The sequence below is a fragment of the Pipra filicauda genome, unplaced genomic scaffold, assembly GCF_003945595.2.
Source record: "Pipra filicauda isolate LSUMZ 115617 unplaced genomic scaffold, ASM394559v2 scaffold39_size4671491_pilon, whole genome shotgun sequence".
NCBI classification, from domain to species: domain Eukaryota; kingdom Metazoa; phylum Chordata; class Aves; order Passeriformes; family Pipridae; genus Pipra; species Pipra filicauda.
In genome coordinates this window covers 491,719-505,690 of record NW_024104531.1, presented here as the reverse complement: position 1 = coordinate 505,690, position 13,972 = coordinate 491,719, and the positions used below count along the sequence as shown (strand labels likewise).

The 13,972-nt window shown below is 36.5% G+C and overlaps 1 protein-coding gene across 13 annotated transcripts in view; it reads right to left on the bottom strand.

The window, feature by feature from the left end:
* The window catches only part of LMO7 (LIM domain 7), a 128,857-nt gene that overhangs the window by 27,430 nt on the left and 87,455 nt on the right, over window positions 1-13,972 (bottom strand). For 7 of the 13 annotated variants that reach the window (XM_039385149.1, XM_039385152.1, XM_039385151.1 and 4 more), the window contains exons 8-17: window positions 13,428-13,680; window positions 12,065-12,352; window positions 11,577-11,777; window positions 10,396-11,112; window positions 8,826-8,855; window positions 6,541-6,658; window positions 5,214-5,356; window positions 3,487-3,928; window positions 2,401-2,727; window positions 113-227 (exon numbers count right to left, since the gene is read on the bottom strand). In XM_039385149.1, coding sequence (XP_039241083.1) covers window positions 113-227; window positions 2,401-2,727; window positions 3,487-3,928; window positions 5,214-5,356; window positions 6,541-6,658; window positions 8,826-8,855; window positions 10,396-11,112; window positions 11,577-11,777; window positions 12,065-12,352; window positions 13,428-13,680 — 2,634 coding nt within the window. The remainder of the gene's footprint in view (window positions 1-112; window positions 228-2,400; window positions 2,728-3,486; window positions 3,929-5,213; window positions 5,357-6,540; window positions 6,659-8,825; window positions 8,856-10,395; window positions 11,113-11,576; window positions 11,778-12,064; window positions 12,353-13,427; window positions 13,681-13,972) is intronic. The other 6 variants (XM_039385157.1, XM_039385150.1, XM_039385158.1 and 3 more) reach the window with 6 other exon arrangements.

The following is a 13,972-nucleotide window of genomic DNA, read 5'->3' as shown; positions in this document are numbered from 1 at the left end:
ACACCTGATTTTTTAAAATGTTTGCAGCATTCTTAGCAGCAAATGCCTTAATTTAGAAGCCTCTGCAAACTAAACATAAGAACAAAAATTTGTGCAGTTAATACACATTTACCTTCTTCAACTGTCTGTACAAAGGCTCCTGAAGAACTCCAATTTGTTGTAAACCCAAAGCTGCGACTGTGGCCAGGTCTCTGGTTTATGCTGATTCTCATTTCACTGTACTGTTCCTGAAAAATAAAACATGACACTACAGTATCTGGTATCACAGGAATCCAAATGAGGGAAAGGTTATCCTCTAAATAAGTGAGGCTGCTCACAATGTGCACTTTAATCATCTATTATTAGCATCACAGATAAAGGAAACAGTATTGGAAGTCAGTTAACTAACTCATTTGCTTTTTATTCAAACAGGTGTTCTTTCAGTTCACATTTATATTTTCTCTACACGTACATTCCACTCTGCATTTCTATTAGTTAACACAATGCTACAAAATTTAAGATCTTGGAGGAAATTAAAGCCCTAAATGAGTCTTCTTGGATAGTCTTCTGAATTTGTTGAACGTACCGCCTCCTGAGAGAGCACCAGAGATGTGAAAAAACTAGATACCGGTAATCAATCTCATTTTTTTTCTTGCACATCCGACAGTGAACATCATCATCTTACTTTAAGCTCAATGCTGCAATCAGATTTACTTAAGTGAAAAATTACTCTTTTTCTTTTGTGTGAAAAAAAAGTCTTTTTTTTTGTGTGAAAAAAAAGTCTGTAAGTCTTTTTCTTCACAACACAGCTACTAGCGTGCAAATGCTCCCGTTCAACTCAAGTCCTTAGGTGAGTATATTAAAAGTGAATCTACTAACAGGTTAGCACACTCTGATAGAGAACATACAAACCTTTGGAATATGAGTGTGTTCCTGTCTTCTTATTTTTTTCCACTATCCCAACATGACTCTTCCAACCTATCTCTTGTCAGAGGAGTAATGTGACTTTGTACACTGAACTTCATCATTTGGATAGGTCATCTCTAAAACAGTCAGTGCTCCACAGACCTGGTGTTACTGCCCGGATGACTAGCGAACTATATCAATCTCTCATCTCTGGCAATGATTTACAAACAAATGGAACTTGCATTCCTTAAGTTACAGTTTGTTAAGTTATAACACAACACAAGCTGTCTTTTTTTTTTTTTAATTTTTAAAATAAAACACCCATATTACTCATTTGTAGGAAGGACTATTTATAATCTCTTGACTAATGATGAGGAAAAAAATAATATGGACCTAGTATATGCTATTCTCATTTGCCATGCTGAAAGAGATTCTAAGAAGCCATATCTAATCTATGTTTTCACTGATCAGAACAGAAATTCCTCTGCCTGTTTTTGCTACAAGACAGAAAAAAAAATTATGATCCCTTTCCTTATACATCAATCACAGTTTCAAAAATTTAAGATAAATTCACTGCAATGGCCAAGGGGTATCAGGAACTGCAATATGTTCCTTTTCCACAAGTGATTAGGAAGAAGAATGGTTCAAAGTCATCAAATTTCTGAAAAGATTATATGGGAAATGATTTCATAAATCAGCATCTAAGGTCTTACGACCTTCACTCAAGCACAATTACTGGCACAATTCACTGGCACAATTAACTTTTACAGCAGCATCAGGAATGCAAAGAACTAATCTCTAATCTGTCAAGCGGTATAAAGCACATTCTCAGATATCACAGAAAGGTATCAAAAATCAAAGCTGTTGCTGGTCATTTTTTACATGTGAAACATGCAATCAGTTGGAGGAAACAGCACTTGAAGATACATATTTCAAAAGGAACACAAAGACCCAACTCCTGGATAAGCACATACGCAAAGATATGGCGAATTACTTCAAAATTAATGTGAACATTAATGAGATTCAAGTAAATAGCTAAAAAAAGAGAGAAGGAACTCAAGCCAGATGGAAAAAAGAGGATAGTATGATACTGATGTTTATGGCTAGCCTCAGAAAAGCTGATCTTTATTTTCCTCCACCAGTTTAAAAGTGCAAATGAATGCTAGAGCAGTTCAGGTAATTTATCTAACTGACATACCTGACTGTGTCACAATGTGTTAATTTGAAGAAAAAACAAAAAACTTTCCAAGCGCTAAACAATATTTAGAAAAACTATTTTCATTTAGAATAATAAATAAAATTAAGCACATGGCATATGAAGGGTAGGGAAAAATGCAGCAAAAGAAACAATTTTTTTCCCAAATATTCTCTTTCTCACGAATTAAATCAAAAGAAACAGAAGATCTCTGAGCTGTCTTCTTACTGCTAGAAAAATACTTGCATTAGATGAAATTTTATATATTTTATCTTTTACTCTTCAATTACACCAAGTAATCACATTATTTCCACACTTACCATGGATTTTGAATCCTCAGGCTCTGTTGGACTCGTAATTTCTGCAGAAGATGCAAGTGAAAGAGAATCAGAAGGAATGCCATACTCAGGTTTAAGAATACTGCTTCCAGCATCTTGGTCTTGGGATTTTACAGGTAATGCCAAAGTAGGAGCAGGTGTTGACTGAACACCTTCTTTTTCCTCCTCTTCCTCCTCACCTCTGCTTCTGAATGCACTAGTGGAGAGAGGGTGTGCAGAGTCTGGTTGTGAAAAGGAGACGCTGGTGAACAAAGTTTGAGTTCTTTTAGCTTTTTCTACTTCTCCGTTGTATTTCAGAGTATCATCCATCTAGGAAAAAAATAACAGTTTGGTAAATACGTGTTTCTAAGAAAAATTCTTTAAATCTTTCAGTGATCTTAATATTTAACAAAAACACCTCTCACCCTTTCAAGCAAATTCTGTTTTTTGTACCCATAACTAAAGAAGAGAAACATATTTTTTTCTCTTTAAATTCTTGCAGAATAAATAGGCCAGACTTTTTAAGATAAACTTGTTAAAGTCATCTGCTTAGAATTATTTGCATTCTTACCATTTTTTAAATTTAGACAAATAAGGATTTAGGAGAAAGCTATGAAAATCAACATAGTAACGTGGCAGGGGGAGAATCAATTTCATTTTTTCAGTGCTTTACTGAACAGACAAATTTTAGGCTAGCATAAAATTTCAATTTCAACAAAGTCAGCAGAGCAGAGGAAACTTACATCACCTGAAAAATTCGTCTTTTACCACTCAATTATGTTAACTTAGCTCCAGATAATTACCTCCAACAATGACAGGTTTTTTGTATGGCACACTAAGGAGACTTACACAAGTAATAAAAAGAATATTCTTCCAAATATAGTTACTAGCTTTAATTCCAGGAGTATGTTTAAGAACAGAAACACAAGTAAACATCCAAAGCCATGACAGAACTGCCTGCTCTATTAACACAGCCTTCATCATACAGCAGACAACTTTTTTAAAAGCAACAAAACTTTAAAACTCTACTGTTCCCCCAGCTATTAAAGACCCACATTTACAAACTTCAGGAATGAAGCGGAATTTTACCGTGAACGACCGTGGAAGTGACGAGATTCCTCTTGAGTGGACACCAAAAGGTCTTGGTGTAACCACAGATGTTAACCTAGAGGTATCAGTTTTCTGGTAAGTTCTCGGGAGAGAAGCTGAAACCTGAGCTGACCCAGTTTGAGCATTCACTGAGTAGCGAGTAGACAAAAGAGCAGAGCTCTGCTCCTCTGCCAGGCTCTTTGGCAGAGCAGGAGCTTCTTGAGCAGCCGAGCTCTCTGGCAGGTTCTCCTTGGGCAGCTGTGAGGCATATTCACTTTTGCTGTCCTTAGTGCTGTAGGAAGTATCTTCTTCCAAAAGGTAATCTTTTGCTGCTGACCATGTGGAAGGTGCTTTTTCTTCACTAAACACATCGTCATTCAGTGAATACCTCCAGCTGTGTTCCTGTTTTTGCTGCCCACAGGAGTCTTCATCTCTCCCCTCCCTAGGGGGACAGAGCGTGTTAGAACACCAAAGTGACTCGACAAAGAGGCAGGCCCTAAGTCTTTCAACTACTGAATGTTCAAGGCAGAGCATAAATCGAAAAATACATCTCCAGTAAATTAAAATGAATGGCATAATTTAAAAATATTAGTATTTTCGTATATTTTTAAATCTACCTTCTCCCCTCTCCTCCCCATTTCAACACTCTCATAGCACTCAGGGATACTACTGTCACATTTTCAGGCTGCCGCCATGACAGAAATTTATATTTGCCAAGAAAATTATATAGCCATCCAAATTACATATCCCCAGAAACTGATATTTAATTTAGGAAAGAATGTAAAGAAGGTAGTGCCATAACACTGCCTGAACTCCATAACTCTGGTTGACATTTCTGCTCTGTGAATACACTATGCTGAATTTTAGATAACTAAATAAGATGGTGTCCTGAAGTTCAGACTATTATTCTTTTTGTGCTATTCATTCCTTTGTCATAAAGGAACAACCACCACCTGGATAATCTTTACCACATAATTTTTAAGATTCTGATGATATTGGATATTCAATACAATTAGCATCCATATTTTTATTCAAGCAATTAATTTTTGTCCTCACAACTAAAAAAATACAGAAATCCAAAACATTCTGGGTTTAAATTCATTAAAATTCTTTTATGAATACATGCCATTCTATTTTAATACCTCAACTCAGTCATATGTGCATTTTAAGCAAATAAATAAGACTGTCACCAGTAGAAATGGTACTGTGCAGTTTACACTTTTTACTCTTCAGAGATTAAATACTCAGAGGAACAATTAGGGATAAAGGGAAAATCAAGTAAAAGTTTACAGCTCTGTAACATACATTAAAATTCTGGCTGTAATTATTCACAGTGGCTAAAAGAATAGCAAATGTAGTGGTAGAATAAAGAGAAATAGTTAAGCTTATCCAAGAATAAAAAAGGTAACTATTCAGTTCAACACTATTGTTTTAACTAATTTCAAAAGAATGCAAATATTGACTTCTCAATACATTTATTTATAGATAGCAGAGCAAAATATCATTTATAGAGCAAAACTATTTAACATTCTGTGCAAAGACAGCATTAGTAAACCATATTCAGCCCTCCAATTGCCTAGATTTCTGCACTGTATTTTGCAACTAAAATTGTTGAGATCTCTGCAGAATCAATTGCAACTTGGCTACAAAAGCTGCTCAAGAATTGAAAGGAATAAAAATGCTCAAATTTAAGTTCTTCAACATAATACTCCCATTAGGGCCATTACCTCTCCTGCTGCATTTCTTTCAGTGTCTTGGTACTCCTTCCAGACACTTCAGAGGCTCTCCTTTCAATTTCTTCTCTCTCTTCCTTTTTCTTTTGCAATTCTGAAGTGTAGCTCTTTCTACGATTCTTCCACTTTGCTAGATCCTATTAGAATAACATGAATGTATCCCATCAGATTTTCTCAAGACCCCACAGAAGTACAGAGGCATCTCATCACATGCTACTTATAGCCTTGATTTTATTCGCATTGCTGCATCACAGCCATATTTTAATGTACCTTTCTGCTAAATGATAAAAGGGTTCTCATATTTCAGTTAGGCTTGCAGGCTCACTGCCTTCTTAAGTTAGTAATTTTAATTATTGGACTACATGTGGAAAGGCACATAATTTTGCTCCATTTTTTCCCCTCCTTAGAATATTCAATTTTATTCCAGAATACTTTACCCAGTGACACATAGTTGAAAACTGATGCAAATGCCATCTGTATTTCTTTGTTGAAGGCTTTGGAGTTTGGGATATTATTATTTTTCCAAATCACTATTATGTTAGACTGATACATTAGCTTGAGAATAAACATGCTTTAAATTCTAAATTGAAAACATATATTACTATATTTTCCTCATTTCTGTAAAACCACAATGTGAACTCTAAATAGTGTCCATGAAATACCAGAGCTGAGTTAAGGAAAGTACTGAATATCAGAACTGAGATGGCTGAGATGCATTAAACAAACAACTATGAACTTCTTGTTCAGTGCTTTGTTCTTAATTTCAGTTTCTTTTTGATACTCATTGTATCAAAAATAAGCAGAGATTTTAATAAAATCAAACATCTTCAGATACCATTATGATACTGTGCAAAGCTACCATACAGTTTACAACCCGGATTTAAGACAGAATTATTAAGAGATAGAAGCCTCAAGAATTTGCACAACAAAGTATTATTTCCTCCCCCCTTTTCCCAAAGGATCAAATCTTAAACATTCCAATCATTTCATAAAAAAAAAAAAAGAATCACAAATTTCAGATAACACATGAAGCTATGCCCTAACTTTTCTTTATGTCATCAGAAATCAAGCCTGATGGTTTTATTACAATACACACAAGTCTTATCCTAAAGCATTAATCAGAATCTTATGGCAATATTTAAAATAATTTCAGTTCTGCATTACACAGACACCCCCTAAACCACTGGTAGATGCACGAGATGGATCATTTTAGAAGACAGCCCATGAATTGCTGCACACATGCCAAAGTTTGTTTACAAGGGACACTGAAGGCAGTCCTTCAAAGTAGGACATACAAAGAGAGGTGAAAAGGAGTCCTTACTTCTTGCCACTTTAGATCTTGTTCTTGTAACTGTTCTTTTATCTTTTGTAGCTCTTCATAACGGATTTTGCGCAATGACTGCAGCTCCTCTGCACTGACATCGTTCAAAGATTTACTCCTAGGAAGAAAAAACAGCACTCAGCTTTATAACATCTTAGCTATCATTTACGCAAGTGAAACCTTCAAAGGGGGAGAGATTTCTATTAGTAGAACTGAGTGCTCAAAAGTGTTATTTCAAATAGAGCAGAAAACACATGGGCAGCTGAATGAACAAGGCTGGGACATGCTCTAGCGCCAGCACACAAGTCATTAGTTGGACATTTGAGCAAATAAAATCAGGTTAAGGGAATAAGCAGCTCCATAGCAGTTCCATGTTGATCATTCACATTGAGCTTCTCGTATCCAACTGCTAGTTCTGTTCAAACTTATTATTTGTATTGATCTTGTTCCTTCCTTTGACACAAAAGGCATTGCTCCCTCCCTGAGTCCAAATTCCCATCCTTTGACTTCTCTCCTGTAACAGCCCCACTATCACCTCCCGTTCTTTTGTTGCTTAAGCTAAGCATGGCTAACATAGCCATCTTCTTACTGATTTCTTCAACATGGCTACAAGTTTCCCGAACTTCTACTCAAAGTAGAAGTTCGGGAAAGTTCATCTTTCATGCTCCCTCCCCTGCCCTATGCTGTTTTTTCCTTTATTCTTTCACACTACATATGATAAACATAACAGGATATTTAATTCAGATATAGAACAAGACTCCTGCTCAGATTTGACCACAAGCCTCTGAGACACTAAACCAAATGCAGGTGCTTCATTGTAAGGTTCAATGCTGTAATATATAAAAATGAAAGCTAGTTTCCTGAGGTTTGAGGTTTTGTTGTTTGATTTGTTGAGGGAGTTTTGTTTGTTTGTTTTCAAAAATACCTTTGTTTTCATTTATCCGAAGTATGAATGATGGGAGGTGTAACCAAGTTCTAATAGGACTTGAAAACATGGCACTTCTCTGATATGATGGAAAATCAGATTGAAACCTAAACTGATTCAGCACAGAGCCTTGCTCTAATCTGTTACATTCCAACAGAGGTCTGAACTAACAAACCAGACTCTCACTTCCTCCCAAGAGGCCCAATTCACTTTTGTTGGTAACATAAGACTTTGGACTTTGGCCTCTAGAAATAAAGACAAAGGCATTAACTCATTGTATCTGTTTGCTTGTCTATTTTCTGAATGGGAAGAGTGCCAAATTTAGCAAAAATCTCCTGGTCACTATTGCAGAAACTCTTGTACAATTCTTTTCCTCTTTTTTTATGCTTAAGTTACATCACATGTAGAAATGGTTTGGGGTAACCAAATTCTACATAAAAGTTGTATCAAATTTATTCCAAGTGAGTTCAAGAACACTTTTATAACTACAGTTTCCACTTATTTCTCTTGAGTTATTACATCTGCCTGCAACAAAATAAGAAAATCTAGACCTAAATACAATGTACCCTAAGTACAGTTATATTCATACCAAGAAACAGGATGTTAGTTTTAATTTTAGTCTAGACTTAAAAATCTAACTAGTGACTTGAGTCTTCTGAGTCTCCCTCCCCTAACATTTAACAACTTCTGAGACACTTCTTGCTTCTTCTGGAAGTATTTAGTAATTTATCAGCTCTGCCTCAGAGTAAAAATAGAGAAGTAAACAAATAAATACATTTACATTAAAAAAAATAATTAGAAACCAAATACCGAACATGTCATCACAAATTAAGTGGAAAAAGTCTTTCTCTTTGACTCGCAGTACATCATAAACAACATCTAAGTTCACATGACACTAACCAATAAATTTATCACTGAGGATTCAATAACCTGGAGGATATAAAATAACAACCGACCATTCTCCAATCCCATGATAAATATCATGTTGTTAATTATTTTCAGGTTCTAGGTGTGCAGCTTTCAAAACAAAATGTGTACTGATCTTCCTTTACATTTTTCAATGTTTTAAAGTCTAATTTAAATACAGAACGTCAAATACTTCAGTAGGAAGAAAATATTAGACCTGATTTTCAAAGTGCCTGATAACTATAACTTGGATACACCAGACACCACAGAGAACTTTTGCCATACACACAGCTTTTAGTCCTCTACATTCGTTACGTAAATTGCCAAAGCACAGAACAACAAAGCATCATGCACAAGTTGTTTTCAGCATAAGTTTTTAGCTACTGTGCATGCATAAAGATGTAAAGAGGGAAAAAAAAGGCATAATGATCTTTCAAGCTTTCATAAAACTTACCCTTGCTCATCAGAAAGCTTTTGAAACAGTCTGAGAAATCAGAAACCAAAAAAGAAAAGATTCAGTGTCTTGAAATTGATAACACTCACACCATTAGTATACCAGCACTCTTACTAAGTAAAGTGAAAACTGAAAGCCTGGGAACCAGCCAGCATGGAATAGCACATTGGGAATCGGACACTAGTCAAAAAACACACCAGGACTTGCATGATATGCAAGTTGGGCAGAACTGACAGAATAAGGCTGCCTGCAAGTTTCAAACACTTCTGATTTAGCAATACTGCACGAATAGAGTCTTGTATTAATTCTGCACCACTTATTCCAATGCTGCTGAACAGCATGATGCTCAAAAGAGACTCATTTCAAGAAAGTGAAAATTTCTCAAAATTAATGCCAATTTGAGTCCCAACAAGAAGCGTGGCTTACAGAGGCTGCCTTCTTGTTACTTCAAGCATTTCTGATAGTAAACGAAAGTAATATTTGGCTTGGACAAGAATAAAAGGCCTTATATAGACATTTAGCAAATTAAGTCGTGAACGCAATTAATCAGGGTAATTACAGAAGATTTTTTAGTATTTTTAAATATATTTTATGATACAGGTATTTTATGCTGTTGAATGAATTCTTAAAATGTGCAATATTTTCAAGCACTTCAAAAATATTCCTCAGTGAAGCTTGCATTTAGTTACAGTATTAAGCTTAAAAATTAAATGCAGCAACATCAAAGTATCAACTGGAACACAGAAGTGTCTTAGTCACAAAGTAATGATGCATAGCTGGGAGAACTGCAACTTGCAATGCCGTATTTTCAGAGCTAAGGAAACATTTGAAACTCCACTCTCCCCCAGAAAGCAGAAAATTCAAAGGAGAGCTAGGAAGTAGTTAAGAAATAGTTTTCAGTCAGACGAGAAATTTTGAGAATAACAGGAAAGACTTAGCATTAAGTATGAATCAGGACTGTATGAAAGTAGGTGGAAAATACTGGCAGAATAAAATATGTCACAGTGGAATTTAATATTATATAGACATACAACTTGCATGCACCATGAGTTCAGGCAGACAAAACACTAATTTTTTTCTTCACTTCATCTAATCATCTCAGAACTGTGGCAGGACAGTTTACGAGCATTTTCATACTTAGGTGCAAGCAAGAATATCAGAATGCCCATTTCCAGAATTTGTCATTAAAGAATTAATGTGTTTCAGAAATGTTTTCACCTATTATCTTGCAAAATAAAAGGAAATATTTCTAGCCTCCAAAGACTTTTGAATAATCACTATTCCTGTTCAACCATTGAAAGAAACTTATGCAGAACTTTAGCCTGATGGAACGATAACATATTTTCTCTATAGTGGCAGCCTAAAATTAGAAAACATTATATTTTTTTTGTTGAAAATATGGTATTGCAGTCATGGGCTTTTATTCAAAGCAAATAAAAAGCTTTTTCCAGGACGACATGAACAAACAGCAGATTGGCACTCTATGAATGGTTCAGCACAAGACGAGGCTTTTCTGAATGGAAAGGGTTCAATGGCACTCAAGCACAATCTGTGCAGGACACAACCTGACCTCTCCACCATCTGCCGTTTCTTGTGTCTAACTTTGCTGGCCTCCCTGATTGCTTCCCACTTCTTCCAGTCTTCTTCACTGCATGGACCTGGGATAAAATTTACTGGCTGTATGTTGCCTCCAACCTTCCAAGATTCAATCTTGCGGGTCAGCATATCATCCTTCTTATGGTGGGAAGATGGTGACAGTACTCTGCCATTGCTCTTTCTTTCCTCCAGTGTCGTGTTTTTTTCAAGTAAACATAGAAATTTGGATCGGATCTCTTCTGGAAGACTCCATGGATCAGGAAACAGTGCTGGGTGATACTTGTCAGGAGCACCCGACAAAGGCACCTCTTTTTTCTGAAAGAGGACTTTACGGAAAATCATGTCATCCTTTTCCAAATCTGGAATCACAGGTTGGCCCTCTCTGGGTTGCAGGATTATCTCACCCTCTAGAGGAGGCTCTTGATCAGAGAATTTTTTTAAAAACCGAGGGTCTTGAAGAACAACTTGATTCACATGGAAAGCCCCGGTTTTCCGAACGAACAAGTCGTCATTTTCCAAATCTGGATACAGATATCCATTTTCTTCATCTCTTTGCTTGCATCCTGGTATAAAGGAAACATTCTTTCTACATTTTATGAGCCTAGGGCCAGAAGTGGGATCAATTTTGGTCTCCGTTTCAGAAGACATGTAGTCAGAGTATTTTTGCAGGGCCTGAAGTAACGAAAACTGACTGAAGCATATAAAACAAAAGGAGGGAAGTAAAAATATCATTAAGCAGCAAGAGACAAGCAGATCACAATGTATTGTGATATACATTTGGTTTAGACTTGCAGTATCCCAAGCAGTACAACTACACCACTTGTCATCCACCACCACGGACTGTAGCACAGCACACGTCAACCAACGCAAAGGTATCACAGCATACTAACCTGCTCAGAAACATCACGCCTACATGCTCACACACAAAGCCAGTAACCCTATGCAGCATGTTATACTTCCACATCTATGTGTCTCAGAAGACCAGCAACTTACAGCTACACTAAAAGAAAAAATAAATCAAAACCACAACAGCAAAAGAGTAATAACCAAAAAAAGCACGACATCATGGGACACGGTTTAATTTCATTTAGCTGTTGCACACCCAGACATTTCTTTTTGATGCAGCAAGAGAACAACTCATGCAGCAGTATCAACCTGGGCTGATCAGAAGACTCCATGATTTTTCCTTCTGCAATCTGTGACAATGAGCTTCTCACATATTCAGCAGTTGGTTTATAGCTCTGATCCCTTCTGCAACTATTGTTCCAGTCAAAAATTGGTCTTGGTTGATTAGCAACAATGGTACAGCTTTGTTTGTAAGCAAATTCCTCATCCTCAGAATCTGATTTCTTTCTACTGTACAGCAGCACAAAGAATGAGCAGAGGGAAAGAAAAAAACCCATGAAGTGTACTCATTGAATAAAATGCACAGTTGGCAAAAATGCAACAGTACTACAAAACCAGTATTTCAACTATTTTCTAAAAAAAAAAAAAAAAAAGAAAAAAGAAAAAAGAATAAAACTATCCTGCTGCTATACGGGCAATGAAAATAAAAAATAAAAAAATAAAAATAGGGTCACAGAACTACACTTTATTTATAGGCTTTGCACACAGGAGAGAAACAGGCATGCATCAAAACGCACCTGAACCCTTGAATCTCTTTATACCAGGGTTTAAAAGAGGATTTCTTGATTTTTTTCCATAGCAATTCTTCTTCTGGAGTCCAAAACTTAGGAAGAAATTTGTCAAAAGCAACAACTGTATGTGATGCTGAAGAACTTAGTTTGCGAAAATAGAAATCATCTTTTTCAATGTTTGGGATGCCTACTTCTTCCTCGTCCTCATCAAAATACCCAGATAATTCTGAAGGATTGTTAACTCTTGGTTTGTTTTCCTCTTTAGTATCCAACTGCCTGTGCCTCCTCTGGTTACTGTTCAAAATATCCAATCAGTTAAGATATTTTAGGAGCAACTTGACATAAATAATGCAAAAAGACATGCTTTTTGGCTCAGGAGTTCAGCCTTGTGAATGAAGCGTATTAGTTCTCAATTCCATCACTGCAGCACCAGAAATAATAAGATATATTAAATAAAAAATAAAATTAAAAAAAAAGTTAAATGGTTATATCAACATCATATTTCCTCTGACAAAAATACAAAGTTTGACAGAAAAGGCATATTAAATTATCAGCTGTGTTAAAATGCTGATTAGAAGGCTAACTTTACAGAGTTATTAATGGACTGCAATAGTTACTGGATCTTGGATTAGTATCTCTGACCTCAGTGGTTCAAGCACTGCAGCTAGTGGACCAGCTGGATAACTTTCTTGCGAGCAAGATTTAGGAGAGTCATTGCGCAACACGAAACGGTGTCCAGGTGCAGCAGAGCTTACAGGGCTCTTTTTGACTAGAAATCTACGTTTTGCTAAGTCATCCAAAACAATATCAGGCAGCCTTCTTTCATCTTCTGAATCAGACCCACTGTCATGCTCATAGACCATCTGGAGGGAAGCTGGATTTGTGAGCCCACACTCTGCTCTGCTATTTTGGCAGGAAGCTACGGGATTTGTTTCATGTCCACTGAGGTTGACCAAAACAGGAACAGAATGAAAACAGTGAAGTCACAAAGGATGAAACCCAAGAACTGCCCACTAATCTCATTGGTATGCATCAAGAAGCCGGACAACTGAAATTCATCACCATATTTCGGAAAGGGTTTAGTGAGAAACTAAAACCGTAGGTCTATCACTCGTGAACTTGCATTTAAGATCATTTAAATACCCTCTACCTGGAGTCTGATCAGCTTCAAAGCATTACTCAAACATAAAAAAAAACCCAAAAAACCAAAATCAAAAACACCAACCGCACAACCACACCAAAACATCCCCCTGGTTAAAATACTGAAAATCAAATACTTGACTTTGCATTGCAGCAACAGCAGCTGCAAATCATTTATTTTAAAAAATTCTAAATCAAAGCCCACTTTACTAAGACCACACACCAGTACCTTGAAAACGTTCCATCTGACTCGGTGAAGACAGGACTTGCCCAGCTCCTCCTATTGTCCTCATTCTTCTCTGTCCTCTTCTTCCTTAATGGTGCTGGCACATAAGCCGTCTGCTTGTTTTTATTGGGTAAGAAGCGATTGAAGTCAGTGGTAGGTTTTGGTTCAATCACAGATATCCTACGGTAAGACCTGTCATCTTTATGGGAGTCATGCATTTTGAAAGGCAGTTCTGAGTCTGTGTCACTGTCACAACCTTAGAAGAAAGGGGAGACAAGGGAAAGCACAAACATTATTCTCTAGACACAAGCTTCTAGCTAGAGCTTGGATCAAAATCTTCTAAAATTTAACTCCATATTTGAGATGTTCTGGCTGCAAATTTGCTGAGCTACTGACAGGACAGTAGGATAGGTATTTTTAGAAGTTTGTGGCAAAGCTGCAATACGATCCATTAAGCTCAATTTGGTTTGCATGACCCTGCTACATTTGTTCCATTCTTTCATTATCACATTCTTTCGTTATCACAGGAAACAAAGTGCTAACCTCTA